The sequence below is a fragment of the Manihot esculenta genome, chromosome 14 (genome assembly GCF_001659605.2).
Source record: "Manihot esculenta cultivar AM560-2 chromosome 14, M.esculenta_v8, whole genome shotgun sequence".
In the NCBI taxonomy this organism is placed as follows: domain Eukaryota; kingdom Viridiplantae; phylum Streptophyta; class Magnoliopsida; order Malpighiales; family Euphorbiaceae; genus Manihot; species Manihot esculenta.
In genome coordinates this window covers 7,314,249-7,336,065 of record NC_035174.2, presented here as the reverse complement: position 1 = coordinate 7,336,065, position 21,817 = coordinate 7,314,249, and the positions used below count along the sequence as shown (strand labels likewise).

Genomic DNA, 21,817 nt, shown 5'->3' with positions numbered 1-21,817 from the left:
ATTAATGGAAGTCAAGAATGTGTTTCCCGAAGCTAATTTTGCTGCAGATAAAAATGCCATGCTATTGCTATCTACACGTTTGCCCAGTGGTTTAAGCTTTTTTCAGAACAACATGTTCAATTTCTCAAATAATTTGCTAGAAAATTAAATAATCTTTCCTTTTGAATCTGATGGATCCGGTGCTTTTGAGGGATTTCTTTTGATCAGCCTTGTTTTTGTTGTTTTTATTTATTTACCTGAGATCCGAATCCCACATGGGTGGAATATGGGTATGAATATTAATAAAATACCTAATTTAATAATTATTAGACAATTTAAATTAATTATTTTAGACTGATTGAAAAATAAATTCAAAAATTATTTATATCAATTTAGAAGTAGGAGGGAAATTGTATTAATGTTAACTATTGAAGGTATTTATCAGCCACAATTGAGGTTTTATTTTCTTCTATTGTGTTTTATGGCCAACCATACAACTGTCAACTGCCGGTGGTTCTTTAAGGGTTCTCGGCTTGATTTCTCTGGCTTGGTCGTGGTCTTGATTTGAGTGTGAGGAAGCCTTAGTGTATGGTTTCTTCTTTGGTGGGCAAAAAGCATGCTTACTGCTTCAGGTTGGGGTTGGAAATCCAGTTTCTACTTAGGGTTTCTCTTTTAAGCTAAGTGTTTATGTAATGGGCTAAACAGGTTTAGGATGTAATGGGCTAGACTAAACTAGAGTATTTTCTTTCTGAGAAATATTAGTAAGGCTTGTTTTCTCTTTGGACAAGCTTTAGTCGATGAAACATCTACTTTTGGAAGAAAATTAAAAATATTATATTACATCTATTTTTTTAATATTCATTTCACATTAATTTATTACACTTGCATATCTAGTTATTTCACATTCTATATTGAATAATAATTAAATCACTTTAACGGACCTCTTCTCATTTTTCTCAATACTATACTCTGCCTAGTGAAAATAGCTGTCCATTATTTTCACGACAGAGTTGTAATTACTGGTTGAATTAGTAGATATTAAAAAGTTATTCTCTCTGATTTTTAGTGTCTGCAACATTAATTGTAATTATTTTAACACATATCTTTTTTTTTTCAGTATATTCCTTAACAATACTGTTCAAAGTTATATATACTTCTCAAGTTAATGGTTATATATATTCCTCAACATACTCAACATAGTGAATCATGTGGGATTTTCAATTCTAGTTGTTGGACCTCATAATCTTATCCGCTAAATTTACAATGTCACTTAGCAATTCTGCTATGTTAAATGAGATACAATTATTATCTGTAAAACCAAATCATCATATATTATAAATTATTAATTTTTTATGTAATTTTATAAAATCTTACACGAATAGCCTTTTTCTTGAAAATCATTAGACTCGTATAATTTTTTGAATTTATAGTAGCTCTAATATTAATTATAAAAATTTAGTTTAAATTAACCTAAATAATTTTTAAATTATTTTTTACTTAACTTAAAATAATAAATCTAAATTATTTAATAATTATTAAGCTGATCATATATATTCCTCAACAATACACAATGATGTGGGATCAATCCCATAAATTTTCAGATCTCAAAAAAAAATTGCACCAATTTTCAAAGGCCATACTAATTTTTTCTGTATCATTCCAATTTTATTGGATATCTTGAGATGATACATAACTTATATTTAGGCTGCTACATGTATTTTTTATTGGTATATATATATATATATATATATATATTAAATTTTCATAAAAAAAATATTATTATAAATATATTATGATTTAACTAGATTAGCCATTTATTCTTTTTTTATATTTTTAAACTTTGTACTAAATTTTATGTGTTCGTTATATATATATTCAAGAGAAATTTTTTCAATTTTTAAAATTATATCCATCTCTATATATTAAAGAGTAGTATATCAATTTGAGTAATATTTATTCATATCTTTATTATTACTTTATATATTTTTTAAAATAGAGATTAGAGATTGAGAGAGTAGAATCGATTTACACAAATACCTTTACTACTAAAATAAATCAATATTTATTTTATATTTAACACTTATTTTAAATCATTATATAAACAATTAAATACTAATAATTAATATATAATAGCTAATAATTAGTGAAATGGCTAACAATTATCCAAATTGCTGACATTCTCTATTAGTATAATATTATATATGAATATCTATTAATATAATATAATATATTTAATATTCACAGACATATTTATTCTTATAAATTTATTATAATTTAGATATGCAATATTCCCTTTTATATTATAATAATTACACCAAAAATAATTTCATAAAATTTCCTTTAAAATAATGTTTCTAAAATTTAAGTTTTTAATTTATTAAAAAATTTCATAATCACATAATACATCTATAATCTATTATAACTTTTTACACACTCAATTTAGATGGTATCAGAAAGCTATCTAAAATTACGAATAAATAAAATATAAATAAATAACTATTAAACAATAATTAATTTTAATATTTATCTAAGTTTAGTTGATCTACCATTTCATAAAAACCAACCAGCTAAATGAAATCTAGGGTTCACATCTAATTAATAGAGGGACCATAAATAAAAGAGAAGAGAAGAGAAGAGAAGAGCTTTATTCTGTATTGCAGCACACTCCTCGTCAAAGATACATGTAAGCTATATATATTTATATTAGTACAACATCACAAGGATTACGTATACAAGAGTGATACATGGAAATGCCATCCCGTCCAAGCTTCAGAATACATACTTAATATTATGGAAAATATATGCTATATCTTTGAGAAATATCGACAAACTCAATATTATTTTTTCTTAATTTCCTACGTTATAAATAGCTGTCACTTACCAATCAGTCCCATGCCCACATCTTACTGTGTTTAGGGAATAAAATGTTTTTCATTCATCTCCCCATCTTTACTCGTTCAGGTGGGAAAGCATCCAAGCAGGCAGAACTGCATTGCCTCGATCTTGGATTGGAGTTGTTTCATCCTCCCCTCCATTGCCTCTGCATTCGATACAAATTAACATTTCTTTACCTCAGCACTTTTTGCATCTAAATAAAAATGTACATAATTCAGTAATCACAAACAAAAAAACTTATCTAAACTGGATTTAGATACATCCATAAAGTAGATGTAGGAGCAAGCCAATTGCACCCATTTATCCAGATGCTTGGAGAGAGAGAGAGAGACAGAGAGAGGAGACCTTAGGATGAAGGACTGCGGTGGTAGAAGAACAGTAGATGAATCTGCACCAAGATTTTGTTGCTCCTTTTGTGTCTGCTGAGCCATTTCCTTCTCTTTCTCCTTAACCTGGTTTTGGTTCAAGCATCACATTACTTCTATGATAGGAGGATATACATTTTAGAGAAAGTGTAGAAGTATCACCTTCTTTGCAAGCTGGTTGTTTTGGTCCTGTAATGCCTTGTCCTGTAAAAGAAAACAGATGAGTGGTCCATTCAGTTTGAACTGCATTAGTTCCTTAGGTTTTCAGGTTCCAACTGCTATAATCAAATAACCCTCTCATATATTAATGCATCAATAACTAATTCCACAATGAGTAAGGAGGTTTTTGTTTAGCGAAAAGCATACTTGCATATGTACTTTAATATAATAGTTATTTCAATTTTAATTATAAGTTAATAAACATTTAAATTTTAAAAATATTATTTTTAAATACTTAAATTTTAAAAAATATTACTTTAAACACTTAATTTTTTTTAAAAATCACTTTCAAGTACTGTTATAAAATCATGGATACGATCAAATTGTGTTTAAAAATATTATTTTTTAAAATTTAGATATTTAATAAATTACGCTGTTTCATACGTAAATCATTTAAATTAATTTTTTTTAAAATTCTTTTTAATTAAAAAATTTGATCATAAAAAAGAAATTCCATAATGAATTAATACAATACCACAATTAACCTAATCTCCTAATATCATGAATTATATATTAATTAAACTTAAGAAAGAGTATTCTTAGATATATTTCTTGTCAAACATTTCTCTGGAGTATTCTTTATCTTGAAACTTTTTTTTTTCTCTCTAATAGAAACTTTTAAACTTGTTCATACATGTTTACTAAGTTTTTTTTTACAAGTTTTCTCTTGAAAATACTTTTTTTTTCTCACATACCCCCAAAGGATTATTAAGAAAAATTAAACAAATCTCCTAATATCAATATTAACTAAACTTAAAAAGGAGATTTTTAATAACCATTCAATCTTTCAAATCAAACTATCTCTACATTATTTGTAACAAAAATATATAAGGATAGCTGTTGCTTACCTTCTTCTGCAGTTCTGAAATAGATTCATGCATCATTTGGTTCTGTGAATGCAAAAGAAAAAAAATGCAATCAGTTGCCTATTCCATCTGTGGTGAAAAATATTTTCCTCAAGTGCATTGCTTTTGATTACCTTTCTTGACCTTATGTGTTTAAGAGCAGAATCAATTTGTTGCTCCAAACTCTGAAGCTCTTTGAGGCTTAAGTTATCAAGATCTGCCCCCATGAAATGCCTGAAAAGTTAAAATCAAAGCGAATTACTCCTTGTTTTCTATGTTCCTGTACAAGAAACTTGCAGCAACTTATCATTTATCAGATCTTTATCCATGCCTTTGGTTCCTTTGTAAAACCTCCATCCTAGCCTTCAACTTCGCATATTCGAGAGTCCAGCTACCCTGCAAATATTGATCACGTCTGCTGATGTTTTCTTGATAATTTCAATAACAAAAGATAAGATGCAAAAGTCGATTAACAAAAAGAGAAAATGATGGTCAATCTGACATGGATCCAAAACAAAAAATTGTGACGTATCAGATGGGAGCATACATTTGTTTCGGTATCAGTTGCAACAAGCTGCCGCTCTGCATATGAATATCTCTCATAACGTTCAAGGATCCTTTCCATGCTGCTACCAAATAAAACAGAATTCAAGTACTCAGCTACGAGAATAAAGACCTTATGGTTCAGAAAGGAAATGTACTGTGTTAAATAATAAATAATTTGTAAGTTTTAGATGTATGAATCTAGATTATTGTGTGATTAAGTTCTTTATATCTAACTATTAATGTAGTTTCATAAATATAGTTAATATTTTAGAATATCAAAGATCACCTAAAATATCAAGAGTCATAAGTATTCAGAAATCACTATTGTGTTCCTCTAAACACCCCATGATATTTGTGTTTAGTGAAGAGGGTAGTTTAATAAAAAATATTTTTATTGTTTATAATATAGTTGTGTTTTTATATTACTTTCCACTTTCTAACATTTACTTAAGCAATATCCCTCTCCTCTTTAATAAAGTTGTATAAGAGTTTTCCTCCAAGAAAGTGGTATTAGAACCCATTGTTTTCCTCTAACAAAGTGGTATCGAAACATTTTCAACAAATTAGTAACATAGCTCATCACATTTTTTATTTTCCTAATAAAGTTGTATCAAAGCCAAGTTGAGCCTGGTTAAAAAGTCAAGTCAGAACTGAGTTCGAAGAGAATCAAAGCTTGGTTCAAAGAAATCAAGTCCAAGGTTAAACTTGACAGCTCCCAAGTTGAGAGAAATTAGAACATGTCAGAGCCTGATTCGCAATCTAAGAAGGTGCAGGAGGTTCAGAGTCAAGAACTAAAAATTTAGTTAAAATCTAGTTAGTTGGAGTTCAGAAAAGATTGGTTAAAAAAAGTTCAAAGGTAAGTTATTTAGTATCAAGAAAGCCATTTGGATATTTGCTTGCGGTGGATCTCCAAATTTGACTTTTGAAAAGGAAAGATCTATTGAGAAAGTATTATGAAATCTCCAGGTAAAGAAGAGGTAAAGAAGATGTAAAGAAGACTTGTTAAGAGAGTAGTATGGACTAGTGACTCCACTAGAAAAGAAGATGGGAGAAGTTTTCCAAAAAATAGTGGGATTAAAAGGAAAACCTCAAAAGTATTTGCAGCAGTGATCAAACGTAATTTAGTCACATTTTTACTATTATAATTACTGTTGAATTATGTATTTTTCTAGTCTAATTTATGTTTTTATAATATTTTTGCAAAAAATGTGAAAAATGAAAATTTGGTGAAAAATATCTTAAAGTGCTGAAGAATTGATTTGGCCAAATCAACCTCAAAAATGACTAAGGAAGCTGCAGGAAGAGGAAGCTAAAATTCAAGATTTGATATACCCAAGTTGATTTGTCCGAATCGATAGCCAAAACACCTGAAGAAAGTTGTAGCTGAAACCTGAAAGCATCTCACAGACACGATGGGGCGAGTGATTTGCCCAAATCACTGCCCCAATCGACCGTCCCCAGCAGGAAATTTCCAGAAGCGCGGAAAATTGCAGAAATTCAAATTTCCAAGAGTTTAAGAGTTCTATCCTACCTTAAATACTTCAAGACTTATCCAAGACATCTCCAAACCGCGCAAAAAAAAGTCCTTCATTCTAAGAGGTCTATTTATGATAAAATACAAAGCAAAGAAGGAATCAAAGACCAAGTCAAATTAGATTCTAACTCCAAAAAAGATTAACCTAGGGTTTTCTCACTTATAAAAAAGGCAGCAAGCAGCAGCAGCAAATCATCGACTTTTCGACAGCAACATTGGCAGCACCACACCTTCTTCTTTTCTTTTCTTCCTTTTCTCTTTCATGTATTCTTTGTCCACCATGAGTGGCCTAACACATTTTTTTCTAGTTGAAATAGAGAAATTTCAGTTTTGCTATGAATTGGGAGATTTGAAACTCCATTATCAAATTTCTATTTTTTCAATATTTGTGCAACTTGTTCTTCATATCATTATTGTCTTGCTATTAGAATCAATAAGGGATCGTTACTTTTAATTGCATAGCAATATATTGTTAGTTTGAATGATTTAGGTATGTAATTGCTTAGATTGTTTAAACACAAGTTATAATTAGTTGCATAATCTAACTACAGCACGCGGTTGGCAAGATTAGAATTAAGTTTCTCTATTTCTTAAAGCAATTAACAGTTGAAAAATGAAGAACTCCAAGAACGTTTCTTGACAACTTGTTAACTAGTATTTGATTAGCGAACATTTCCTAATCAAACTAAATTTAAGGAGGAATTTGGTTGTGTGAAACGTCTCCCACAACCTAAATTAATTTATTGAAATAAATAGAAGAATCAAAATATTAATGATCAATTCTAAACTGAAATGGATCTTATACTTCAACTAGAATTTTTTTACTATTGATTTACTCATCTTTTGTTTATTGCTTTCTTTTTATTACTTTAGTTTTAATCATAGTGTACCATTATAAAAAACCTCTCCCTATTTTACTTTTATTGTTAACTTGCCCACATCATTATTAGGAAAATCTTTAGTATCAAATTCCTGTGGATTCAAATCTATTGTTACCGTCTGCAATTTTAATTGTTAATTACTAATATGTTTATTTTTTACGGTTTCGATAACCGCTATCAAATAGAAATGAAAAATGAAAACCTTTATTATAAATGTTCAATTTAGAGCAATACTTGAGTAAATACTAGAAAAGTTGAAATTACCCAACAAAATATATATGTGGAAATTTGGTCAAATCATCAACTAAGTTTTCGGGCAAAGTTAATATTTAAAGATAAATTTGAATGGCATAAACAACATGGTTTCAAGGTATACACCAAAAAAGGAGAAAATGAAATTGCTTTGTATGTAATAAGGTATTTAAAATATTTTTATAAAGTGATCATTAATAATGTGAATGAAGGAGAAAATATACAAATCAGAAAATGACTTAAAATGTTCAATTTTTAAATTAGAAGAAAGTGTTAAATAATAAATGTCTATAATTTCTAAATATATGAATTTAGACTAGTGTATGGTTAAATCTTTGGTGTTTAGCTATTAATATGATTTCATAAATATAATTAATTTCCTATAATATTAAGGGTCAACTAGAATATCAAGAATTATGAATGTTCAAAAATTTCTATTGTGTTACTGTGATTTATAATTTTCTAAAGTGTGGAATTTAGTAAAGATATTATCATTGTTTATAATATAAGTGTGCTTTTATATTTCCTCATCTCTTTCTTAGTATTTCCTTGAATATCTCACCAATCCACTAAAGTTATTTCAAAGTTTTCCTCCAACAAAACGATATTAAAATTCATAACGTTTTCTTCTAACAAAATGATCTCAGTGCATTTTCAACAAATTAATAACAGACTTCATAACATTTTCCTAACAGTTTGTACTCATACAATTAGTTTGCTTGGTGATGATCTAAGGTCCAGAGAAATAGGGTTTTTACAATGTGCTCTGTAAAACTTAGAAAAGTTTGAACCTAGAAGAGAGTATTTCTCCTTTTATGGGTTTCCTTTTGTCGGCTAGTGACGTGCCAATAGAACGAATATCAGTAGACCATCTGTTCCTGCCACGCTGATACGGACGTACGAGGGAATCAAATCTCTGCCCCATGCGTAACGGCCTCTGATTCTCTCAGGGCGCGAGTAGGAGGGTCTGCAAGATGGATGAATGGATCCTCTTTCGGGTTCTGGGCTGGACCGGTAAGTAGGGACAAAGCAGGGCTTAAATGGAATCGGCCCAAGGTGTAGGGAAGACGAGGCCGGCCTGGTGGAGAGAGACAGGTAAACCCGGTCATGAGGCTTAATGGACTGGACCCAGCTGGCGTAAATGGCTTGAGTATCTCTAAGCAATGGACTATTTTCATGGGTTTGGTCCTAGATGGGGATGAGGTGAACTCAGAGGTCATCACTTGGTATTTATGACTATATACTCATGGCCATGGCTGACACTTAGTTTTATGGTGTGACTTAAAACTCAATTTTATAATTTATACAATTATAGATTGATGATCGCTGGATTTCTTCACCCCGGTATAAAGGCCAGGCCCATGAAAACAGTCCATGATCCAAAGGTTTCAATATTCCCCTCGAGAGCCAGGTCCAGCCCGCTCAGTCACAGGGCCGGAATCCGCCTAGACTCCTCAATCAAACCGGCCCAAACCTCTCGGCCCAGTAATCAGGCCCTCACCAGGCTCAACTTCAGCCCTACCATTCAACCCAGCCCGGAAAGGGGAAAATGACCAAGATGCCCCGCTGGTAGGTCCTTCCGCATGCGTATCAGAGGAGAATCATACGTATCAGAAGAGAATTAATGGCCGTTACGCATGGAGCAGGCGCCTGACACATCCGTACATACGGAGCTAGGCGACAGAAGACGGCTAGCATTGTGGCAGAGAGTCAGATATATATATCACGGTAGAGGCCACGAAGAGGGGACATTCTCTTCTTCTTCCTTTTCCTTCCTGGACACCATTTTTATTCTTTCTGTAACCCTTGCCTAAATATACTACTCTGAGCCATAAAATCTGACTTGAGCGTCGGAGGGCCTCTGCCGGGGCACACCCGGTAGGCCCCTGACCATTCTTTCTTATTTACAGGTCCTTTCACCAGGAAGAACATGGAGAGATCCACCAGGGAGCCCAGCAAGAAGGGACCCAGAAGAAAACCAGATCTATCATGGACCAGGAAGAGGAAAATATTTATCATAGATGTATATAGGTTTTTATGTTAAAAATTAGAAAATTGAAAAATCTCTTTAATGAATTATTAGTGGTAATAATATGATAGTATAAATTTTATTTAATATATACATATTATTATTAACAATTAATGATAAAAATACAGTTAAAAGAATAGAAATATGATGTATTAAAATTATGTACAATCATTTATATTATTTGATTTTAGTTTTTATTTTTAATTATTAATTTCAAATTTAAAATTTTTGCTAATTTAATTTAAAAATATAAATATATATGATAGTAAAAGAATTTATTCAACAGTTAATTTGGTTGAGATTTTAGGTTTTAAATAAATTTTCCCGACAGCAGTCCTACCAAACAACAAATCCAATTCAAGTGGACTCTGAACTATTTGGAAAACTTTACTACCATTCAAAAATGACTCGTTACCGAGAAAAAATTAGACAAACCATGGATAGAAATCTTTAACAAAAAATTTTTATAAGCTCATCTTTAAAAAAATTTGTATTATTCTCCTTTAACTCTATTAAATCAACCTGATAAATCACAGACTAATGAATGCAAAACAATCTTTAATCTCTTCTAAACCACATGCTATATAGATCTTCAAGCAGTGGCAAATATCCATGGTGGTGTTGTTTTTTCTACAGCATTTGATCCAAGGAGAGTCCAGTGATAACTTCTGTGTCCTTTACATCTAAAGGCATATGTTGCTTTCAACATGAAGCAAGTGGAAACCTAATTATGGGAATAAGAAAACTGAAGAGGAGAAACAAAAAGGGGAATAGAAATTGAAGGATGATTGAGAAAGTAATAAAGAAAGTTAAAATAGAAAGGGCTAATATATGACAGCTGAATGAACAAAGATTTTTTTAAAAAATCTCAAATAAAATAATTAAAATTACATGTTTATCATTTTATTATTGATTTGTCCATCCATGCTAAGTGTTGATATCAAAAATCATAATCTCAACAAACTATATTTAACTCGGTGCAACTATCATTCAAAACCCTACTCATGCCTCTCATCTTAATTTCTTTTATTGCATTTTTTCTCTAACCAATGAAACTTTATTGGCAAAAAAAAATCACCAAAAAGAGAAACAAGATAATATCATAAGCCAAACTAAAATTGAATTCGACAAAGCAAAGCCGAAACAAACAAAATAAAACAGAATTATACGCAAAAACAAGCCTCAATAGAATAGAAAGAGTGATTTTAAAATATAAACTCTATATATAGCGATTTAATAATATTATAACATTTAGAATAAAAAAATAGAAAAAACAAACTACATATTGATATTAAAAGTAAAATCCGTCAAAATTATGACACGTGTATAAGTAATTCAGAAAGAACACGTTAATCTTTTTACCTGGTCTGAACGGATAGTAGAAAATTCCATCTATTGGATCTAAAAATTAGACCATTAACACTCCTAACTTCTCTGATACCTAGAATGGGTGGGCCGACCTCTTCAATACTCATACTACACACGAAAACTCAAATGAAAGACATATATAAAAACCGTGCAAACTGAGTATAGATCAGTAGGATCAAGGCAGGATATCGATCTCCTGATCCATGAACGATCACTTTAATCTTCTCCGACGCATTAACGAGCAGATCAGAAGTTTGATTTACGTAGCGTACACAATAAATGAAATATGGGCACAACTTGTCCTCCATTATTATATGGCGAGTTAAACACAGAAACTCACATCATATATTATGGGACTTGACACTGGAATCCATCACAGTAATCAGCTTGTATATATGTCATTGATCCAAACAAAGGGTCCCTGTGACTACTCTTTCTTAGAAACTAACTCTTTAGAAATAAATTCTTCTCTATCACATACTCGGAGGAGAGGAAACTCACTGTCTTAGATATACTCACAATATATTCGGCGGACCTTAACTGTCTTTTTATTTTACAACACTCTTTTTTCAAGATTAAATAAACATAAAAGAACATAATGGAATCAATCCGAAATCAACGACCGATCCGTTGGATCAAGCCGCTGTCAGGTGTTCACAACTGTCAATGTCAATTCCGTTGGATCTCGCATAAAAAAGAAAAAAAAACTACCAACTCTCTTTTCTGTCTTTTGCAATACACATTTTGAAGTATAAATGAATTATGACACTAACTAGCATTTCCTAGTTGAGGTATTGTATAATTTCTCCAATAAAACAAAAGGTTACCAAAATAACAACACATAGCATATGGTGTGCCCCTCAAACATGCCCGAGCTTTTATAGCACGCCAAGAGCATCCATTATTCACTTATTAATTGAACAACTGAATTGATAGAAATTTGGTTATTCTTGTAACGGTAGATTGATTCAATTCAATTACTCTCATTGATAATCAAAATAATTAATATATTAATTATATTTTAGCAATAATATATTATTTATAATTATTATTTTGTAATTTTAATAATAAGATTTAATTTGTTTTATACATTTTTAATTTTAATAATAAAATTTAAACTTCATTAATATTTGCTAATGCTAAGTATAATTTTAGACTTGGAAAGACGAATTTAATAATAACTTTACAGTAGCGCATATTTTTTAATAGATAAGTTGAAAAATGTGCTGTAATTTGTAATCGAAATATGTTTTTAACAGTTAATAAATTAATTTGTTATAGAAGTAATATGGTTAATTATGTATTATTTATATAACTAGTTTAAATATAAATTAATTAATTCTAATAATGTTTAAGAATAATATCTTTAATATATTTATTTGATGTGTTTACATTTATTATATATTTATATATTTTAGTTTTATTTGTATCAATTAAAATCTATTTATTTCATGAAATTTATAATTGTTTTAAAAAAAATTATGCGGCACATAACTATTATATTATGACTATTACAAATTTATTTTTATTTCGCAGTATTTATATGACAGCTATGGGTGTAATCGAATCGAATCGAGCCGAACTTTGTAAAGTTTATGCTCGTTGATTAAAAAAATTTTATAAGTTTGAGTTCGAACTCGAATTCGACTCGATCTCTAATATTTAGCTCGAGTTCGACTCAAAAATTAAATGCTATAATCGAGCTCAATTCGAACTCGACTCGTAAAAAACTCGTTTAAACTAATAACGAGACTAATTTAAGTTCGAGTTCTAAAATTCGATTAAAATACTCATTTAAACTAATAACCAGTCTAATTTAAATTTGAACTCAAAAAATCAATTAAAATTTTAAATTAAAAAATTAAAAATTTTTTTAATAAAATTAAATATAATTTAATTAAAGTCTTATAACTAAATTCTTAATTCAAAATATAATAAAAAGTGAAATCTTTATTTACAAAGGAGTTTCATCTCTATAAATTTCTGATGTGGAATAAGAAATATTGTTTTCATAATTTTCAATAACTCATATATAAAATAATGCATAGTAATTTTATGAAAGTGAATTTGTGGTCTAGTAATTAATAAAAAATGATTTTTCAAAAATTTTAGGTTCTATTTCATTCTACAACAAATCATTAAATTTTTTTAATATTTTAATATTTTATTTTTTATTATTTAAATTTTAATACTTAAATATTTATTTATTTATTTATAACATCAAATAATATTTATTATTCAAATACTAATTATAAAATTTTAATTAATTACAGTTTCTTTTTAAATTACATAATTTTAATTAAATCTGTATAATTTTATTGTTAGTATCAATAAATATTTTTATATAAAATTTATTAATATATTATCATCAATTATTTATATATTATTATTTATTTTATTTAAATATATAATTTATATTAAATTATTTTATAAGGTATAGAAAATACTATACATTTAATATAAATATAAAATATTACATAAAATAAATATATTAAGATAAATATAATCAATTTAAATTATACAATTATATATATACATCATACTCAAATTTTATTAATAGAATCATATTGATTTATATTTAAATTATATAAAAATTTTAATTTATAAAATTAAGCAAATAATATTCAGTAGAAAAATAATCATACAAATACATATATAAATATATGAAAGTAATGATAATAACAATAGTTTATTAAGAGATTTAATAGTTTAAAAAGAGTGCCTACTTAAAAAGATATATAGTAAAAAATAAATATATAAATTAATAATATAATTATATAATTAAGAGATAGAAATATAAAAATTAATAATATAAGGGTGTAATTGAATCGAGTAGAGTCTCTTAACCAGCCTGCTCGACGACCATTTTAACGAGTCTGTTCACGAGCCTGTTCACAAGTCTTTTAACGAGTCTGTTCACGAGTCTTTTAACGAGTCTGTTCACGAGTCTTTTAACGAGTCAGCTCGCGAACCTTAACGAGTCGAATACTACTGACGTCAAGTTTGGCTCGTTTAATAAACGAGACTAAAAATTAAGTTCAAGCTCAACTCATTTAGAAATCGAATCGAATCCGATCGAGTTTTTATCGAGTCGAGTCTCGAATAACTCATGAATAATTTGGTTCGTTTACGGCCATAATCACAATCACAATTTAAAATATATATAAGCGTTATTGAAAAAAAAACTGTAATCTTCGCATCATGGTATCAAATAATGATAAATAACATATATTACCGTCATGTAACCGTGGTTGTGTAATAGAAATAGGAGGTGATTTCCCGTTATCCCATTATTTAAAAGGTCTCCTTGATTTGGAAGTGTAATAGCCATTATCAAACATTATATAATGGTAATCTTGATTTGTATATTCTAAGGTTAAACGAGTTCCTGTGGCTCTAAAATCCTTTTCTTTTAAATCCCTTTTGCCTTTCAATTTTTTTATTTTTTTTTACATTTTTCTTTTATAAATTTAAATTTATTATAAATTACTTCATTTTTTGTTTATTTTTTTTATTTTTATAATTTATTTTATATATATATATTTTTTTTCTACTAAAAATCATTTTAATATTAATTTTAAGTTAAAACTTTGAATTATTAGTTTAATTTTTTTATAAATTTAAATCCATCATAAATTATTTCATTTCTTAATTTTTTTCTTCTACAAGATGAATTTGTTTTATATATATATATATATTTTTGTATTTTTTTTATTAAAGATATTTTAATGTTAGTTTCAAGTTAAAATTTGAGTTATTAGTTTACTTATAAAGTCATGTGATTTTTTCTTATTTTAAATTATATTCTATAAATTTATCTATGAAATGAATTACAAAATAATTTATATAAAATTTTATGTTTAAGTTTTCTTAGTTATTTAGTAATACTAATTGTAATTCAATATTTGAGACATCAATGTTAGCTATGGTAAAAATTAATAGTGTTAAAAAAGTTGAAATATAAATTGTTATTAATAAAAATTAAGTTTTTGTAAAAGTAAAATTAATTTGTAATTTATTATTTAATTAATTTTATAATAATGTGCAATTTAAATTATATCTATTATATATATATTATTTTAATTTATATATTATGAATTTTATAAATTATTTTGAAACATTTATGTAGTGTTAAGCCGTAATCGTTATGTTATTATTATTATAGACTTATTTTCGTTACAGGAACACGGCCGCAACACGATGTAAACTGCCCTCCACATCCCGGTTCCCAGACACTAACCAACCCTTGCCAAAAAAAAAAATCAAAAGAACATTCCAGTAGACATATGTAGTCGTGCACGTGCTAAGAAAGGGGTTATAGTTTATAGATGTCGTCCCCATAAGAAAGGAAAAAAGAGTTGATTGGCGCAGTAAAGAGAAAGAGCAAGTATATTAATTTGGATTAGGAAAATTAGAGACCATATGAAATAGGACCTTTAATTTTCCACAGTGCTTTTGAGAGAACATATATAAATTTAATGCTCCATTTTCCACAGTGATTTTAGTTTAAAAAATAAACTCAAATTTTAATATTTATTATACTGAAAACACGTACAGACGATATTCAATTGTCTTTGAAGGAATTCCTTAGTCATTGTTATGGAAATAGTAAGCTCAAAGCAAAACTAATCATTGTCTAAACAAAAATTTTTGTTACTTATCAGGGAGATAATGAAATTCTGAGATGCTCAAACACTATTAACCAAGTATTATCAGGTAGAAATTCTGAGTAGGACAGCTAATGGGATATAGGCCTTATCTAAATATTTTAAGTATGGTAGATCATGAGCTGCATAATTAAGTATAATGCTATTGCTATGTGCCCCCTTTAAGCATCCATTGACAAACAATCATAATCCCCAACTCCTACACACAACTCCAAACCAGTAAAATATATAAAAGAGTGAGTTTTGCTTCCACTATTCAGAAGGAGACAGAGATATAAGATCCCACTGATGTTACAAACAACTCATATAATTCAACACAACCTATCATGTTTAATGCCCTATAAATTTTAACTAAAATCATGGGTTGAATACTTGATAAAAACCAAATTGAACTTTAAGAGCAGTAAATTTGTTAGCTGTAGAACATACATGTACATGTGTGTGTACTAATTAGTGCATCATGTATTTTCATGCACGCCCTGCTGTTATGCCTGTAATATTCAGATTCAACAGCAAAAATCACATCTCCAAATTATAAGTTCAAAGACATTATTATAAGCGAAGTTGTTAGGTGAATTCAGAATGAGACCCTAGAAGATATTTCAAAATAACAAACGATTCAAACAAAGAAAATAATATCCATTTTTATGTAAAAATAAATTTAAAAATTAGAAAAAAGAAAAAAAGACTACCCATTTTCAAAAGATGCATCAGCGTGTCAAATTTATTTTTCGACGGTAATAAGTGGGTGAGTCTAATGGAAATGACTTAAAGTCAAAATATGCTACTAATAATAATGAGATAATGTCCAAGACATATTGCAGCCTTTTTGTTGCAGGTGAAAAGAAGTGGAAATTTTTGTTCATAAGAAATTGAGGCAGCGAATACGGTTGTTCACGCACGTATAGCAACATAACATCAAAATCAATTAACAGGTATAAACAGCAAAATGATTACTCAATTATCTAGTGAAAACTAGATATTAACATACCCTTGAATATTATTTTATTATTATAAAACTGCCGTTTGTCAGACAAAAGACAAAAGTAGAAAATATATTAATAATCCAAAGGGTAATAACTCCATTTGCTGGCTTGAAGCTGCAGTGTCTTCCTCAGTCTTCAAGGCAAATAGCAGACTTTATCCAAAAGATACATTTGCCCAAGTAAATGTGCTAATGATACCACTAAAATCAGATTTTTGTTTACTAAATTACACATCTGACACCCTAAATTCAGTACCTATTGTTATTACACTTCTGTAGGGCAAGAAAATACCGCACATGAGTCTGCTTTGCATCCTAGTAACAATTCAATTTATTTTCCTAATTCTTCCCATAGTACTCCCTCACAAATTCACTAAGCCTCTCTCTGAGGGTACCTAAGAGCTTCTGACTTTCCATTTTATGCATGAAATTATATTTAGGGATTCTAATCTCCCATTTGTTATTATTGGACTTGATTTGTTCGAGGAAAATTCAACCTTAACCATTCAAGAAATGGAAACAATAAGGAACTATTAAAAATCTTTCATGTTAAGCTTAGTTGCACACTACAATCAAACAGGCAACGTGAAAGAGTAAAAACAAGACACTAGAAAAGACGAATCAGTTTCTAAAATTAAAATCAAACCCCAAACAGACGCAGGAAAGATAATTCATACGTACGTAAAATGAAAATCAATTAAACAAAAAGAGGAATAGAAAAGAGAGATCGCACCAGGAATCCGTAGAGTATTCAAAGAGCTTCCCTTTAGTGGAGAAGATGATCAAAGCAACCTCAGCATCGCAAAGCACAGAGATCTCATGGGCTTTCTTCAACAAGCCAGACCTTCTCTTGGAAAAGGTCACTTGCCTATTGATCTTGTTCTCAATTCTCTTGAGCTGAACTCTACCTCTCCCCATATCAAAAACCTTCTATTCCTCTTCTTCTTCTCGAGGAAAAATATATCTGGATCGACCCGGAATTGAGCGCAGCACGATCCAGACACCCAGAGCCAAGATAATAGCAAAGAAAGAACAAAAAGAGAAGAAAGAGAGGTATCACTCTCTCTGGGCTTATGTTACAGAAATGGGTCCTTCTCTCTCTGTACAGTGGATCGAAGGAGTGAATCGAGGTATATATAAGAATAGAGAAAAAAGAAGAAAGAGTGAGAGAGAGACACACACATAAATAGAAGCTTTGAAAACTACAAGGAAGAAGAGAGAGGATGATGTAGAAATAACAGCAGGATTGGAAAACCAGGGTAGTTTCGTCGAATACGTTGTCGATATATGATTGGCTGGAGAAGTTTACTTTTACACTATAATGTTGCAACCGGCCGTGCATAATATGAGTGTACGGACACACAGCAGATCATTTCCACTTTTAAAATTAAATTATTATCTTTTCTTTTTGGTGTTTCGTTTGCTGGAAAATGGAAATAAAATATTAATAGTGGATGGCAACAGCACAGGCCTAGATCGGTGTGGGCTGTGGACGCTAGTCAGTCTGTTATTGACGGCGCCATTTTCTTTTCAAATTATATTTTCCTTTTTAAATTTTATCATAATTAATAAATTAATTTTTATATTTTTTAAAATTAAATATTTAAATTTTTTAATAATTAATCTATTCAAATTAGATTTTTTCATCTATTTTTATTTTTTTAAATAAATAAATTTTTTAAATTTTTACAACATAATTATTTAAAAAATATAAATATTTAATTTAAAAAATATAAATATTTAAATATTTAATTTTAAAAATATAAAAAAATAATTAATTAATTTTATTAAAATTTAGATACTAAAATTTAATTTATTTTTTCCTTGCTATTTATTTATTGCACAAGCGCTGTATACAACATTCCGATAATATTAAAACACGTCCTATAAAAAAATTTAATAAGAGACAAACAAAAGAGAAACTATTTTTTTAATTTTTTAATACACAAGTCAAAATACGAATATTCTATAATTTTTTCATTTTATGGCGAATAGCCGATGTGATTCCCATTATATGTCTACTCAGCAAAAGAATCTAACAACCCTTTCTTTTCACTTGCATGGCAACAAAATTTAATGTCAATTTCGTGTATTAACATTTGTTGAGAAAATTTTTTTAAAAAAATATTAAAAATGATTATAAATTTATTTTTTATATAATTTAATAATAATAATAATAATAATAACTAACATAACAAAATAAAATAAATTTCAATATATTATTTTTAATATTTCTTAAATTTTAAATAATTTAATAAATTCTCTATTTTTTAATATATTATTTGAGCGTAAAACATTTACAGCCACCTAATCTTCTTTTTTTTTTATATATAAATCTACTTAATTATAATATAATTTCGTTACGGCTACTTTATAATCTCTATAACATCACTTACTTATTATCTTTCTTATATACTTACTTATTATTTTTCTTATATATATTACTTAATTTGCACTAAAAATGAAATTTTTTTAATTTTTAAAAATAATTTAATTTTGCAAATTTTTTTGTTGTACTGAAATGATAGAAATAAGAAAAGAACAAGTAAAATTTATTATTTTGATTATATGTTTTCTAGTCTAAATTTATTTTTTGGTGAAACGAATAAAACATGATATTTCAGCATGAGATATTTTTAAAAGATTTTTTTTTTCTCCGAAATTAAAATATTTTACATTTCAATTATCACGAACACGAATTAAAGAACATTTCCATACGGACACGATACTCATAGTGGGAGACCTTGTGCCACGTCATCTATTTGACATGGACACTTTCGTAGCCACTTCGATTTTTTTATTATTTTTAAATTATACTTTCATTTTTCGTTGAGAATAAATACAAATTTTTAGATAAAATATATTATTTATACTAATGTGATCAGCCCATTGATAATTGATGATAATTTTGTACTAATTTTTCTATAATTACAATAATTTTCTACCTTCATACTTTCTCATGTTATAAAAATGTATATAGTTCTTTTTTTTTTAAAATATTTTATTAAAATATCAAAAAAAACTTAACACATCAATTAAATTATATATTTTAGAGTGAATTACATGAAAAATATCGAAAATTTCAAACAATTGTTTTATGCAATGTTTTACCCGCATTATACAATTTAAAAACATTCAGATTATATTTCAATCGATCATTTTCTAATTTTCTTTATCGTCTAATCTCTTAAATCATAATTCTTTGAATAACTTTTTAAATTTACTTTCAATTACTTCAAAATGAATCAATATATTTAATCAAATCAAATGATATATGATTATGAGATAAAAAAATTTAAATATTATAAAAAAATCACAGAATACCATATGGCAATTGAAAGAGATAGACAGCTAACTCAATAAGACTATTATGCGACATAGACCCAAACGAAACTCAAAATTTTCTCATCACTCTATAGCAAAAAAAATATTCATATAGAATATGAAACTCATCCTCCTTATACTTTTATGTATTCTAAATTATAAATTATCTTAATATATTTAATAATTTTTTTATACAATTTTTTTTTAAAATCTTCTTATATATCTTATTTAATATGTATTAAAAATTGAAACTTATTAACTTTAAAAATAATATAGTTTTACAAATTATTTAATCTTACTGAAATGATATAAATGTGAAAAGAATATATACAGTTTATTATTTTGATTATATTAATTATAATTTGTAATCTGAATAATTATGAAACAAGTAAAACACGATAATTCAGCATGAGATAATTCTAAAAGAAATTTTAATATTTTACATAGCAATCATCAGGAATATGAGTTAAATACTAAAGAGCATTTCCATATGGACACGATACTCGTAGTGGGAGACCTTGTGCCACGTCATCTATTTGATATGGATACTTTCTTAGCCGCACTTGATTTTTTGAAAATTTGAAATTATAGTTTTTCTTTTTATAATAAATAAAAGTGTGGACAAAAATTAATATTTTTATAAAAAAATTACTTTATAATCCTTAAAATTTATCAAAATTAATGGAAGTATTCCAATTTTTAAAATTTAATTGTTTAACCCCTCAATTTTTTAATTATCCAAAATGAACGTTTTCTTATTAAAATTACTTTAATGAAATATAAAACATTATACTATCATTGTTTAATTTATGAAATTCCTAATTCTGCACAATTTATTTCATAATAAAAAATTTAAATAATCTAATAAATCATGTATGATTTTATTTTTTAAAAAATAAAATTTTATAAATTAAAAATAAATAATTTTTATAATTCATTTTAAATAATAAAATTTGGTAAAAAAAATTAAATTAAATTTGTATAAAACTTTTAATTTCAGATAAAGTAATCCTCTATTTAGAATTAAAAATCTCGAAAAATTCGACTCAATTGTTTTTTTTATAATAATTCTCTTATTTTAAATGAAAAGAATTTATGTTTTTAATTAAAAATTTTATTTAAACATTTTCTTTATCATGCCCAATAAAAAGTGAAAAATCCAATCTTAATTATCATTAACCTCTCCACCTAACGTTACAAATATTCACTGAAGCTTTGTACCAAAAAGTAATTTTCACTGACATTACTCCATTATGGTACATATAACACGCCATGTTTGGTAAAGTTGTATTCAAAAAAGTCCAAGCAAAATCCACCGCATGATCAATTGATGATCAAAACAGATTCCAAAAAGTAAATAAATAATTAGTTTATTATCTTAAAATCTAGAGTCTATTTGGTATTATTATTAAATTTAAAATAATAAATTTGAATGTGTGGAAAATAAGTTAAGTTAAAAAATAGATTGACATTTTTTCTTGTTTAGAAGGGAGGGAAAATAAATAAAAAAAAAGGTTTTTTTTTTTTTCTTTGTTATTTTCTTTTCAAATTGGAGTAAAAGGAAGTGGGATGGATTGGGGAGTGTGCATAATAAATATAAGCATGTAAAGGAAGTGTGATTTGTGGGTTATGATAATGGAAAACAGAAAAAAGAAACAAAACAAAGGAAAAAAGGAGAAGAAATGGAAGAGAAGAAGCAGAAAATATTGTTGTTTCTAAAATGGGAAACATTTAAAATTGGAAAAAGACCAAAGAGTAGAAGGAAGGAAAGACACAAACAATGTAAAAAAGAAAAGAGCTAAGCACGGTTTTGTGTAAAATTTGCAAGCGTAAAAATCACGTGGGCTGTTTGGGCCAAAACCCAAATAGCAAATAAATAGGTTAGGTATGTTGTCTTATCATGAAAGGGTAGAGCCATTTGATTGTCC

The 21,817-nt window shown here is 27.7% G+C and overlaps 1 protein-coding gene across 2 annotated transcripts; it reads right to left on the bottom strand.

The window, feature by feature from the left end:
- Window positions 1–2,605: 2,605 nt before the first annotated feature.
- On the bottom strand, window positions 2,606–17,777 carry LOC110630971 (truncated transcription factor CAULIFLOWER A). 2 transcript variants are annotated; one of them, XM_021778638.2, is made up of 8 exons: window positions 17,299–17,777; window positions 4,851–4,932; window positions 4,635–4,699; window positions 4,438–4,537; window positions 4,307–4,348; window positions 3,402–3,443; window positions 3,220–3,326; window positions 2,606–3,019 (listed from the first exon to the last, which is right to left on the bottom strand). In XM_021778638.2, exons 1-8 carry the CDS (start codon window positions 17,481–17,483, stop codon window positions 2,929–2,931), a joined length of 714 nt encoding a protein of 237 aa, XP_021634330.1. In that variant the 5' UTR covers window positions 17,484–17,777; the 3' UTR covers window positions 2,606–2,928. The 2 variants fall into 2 exon arrangements, with proteins under 2 accessions (XP_021634330.1, XP_021634331.1); XM_021778639.2 differs by having other exon boundaries at window positions 4,851–4,929; window positions 17,299–17,774.
- Between the last annotated feature and the right edge of the window lie 4,040 nt (window positions 17,778–21,817).

Bases quoted from the DNA above. Each gene is read 5' to 3' on its own strand.
- LOC110630971 (XM_021778638.2), bottom strand. From the start codon at position 17,483: ATGGGGAGAGGTAGAGTTCAGCTCAAGAGAATTGAGAACAAGATCAAT. The intron at 4,700-4,850 runs GTATGCTCCCAT...CAATATTTGCAG, and splicing joins CAACTGATACCGAAACAAAT to GGTAGCTGGACTCTCGAATA. The intron at 3,444-4,306 runs GTAAGCAACAGC...TTTCTTTTACAG, and splicing joins TTTCAGAACTGCAGAAGAAG to GACAAGGCATTACAGGACCA.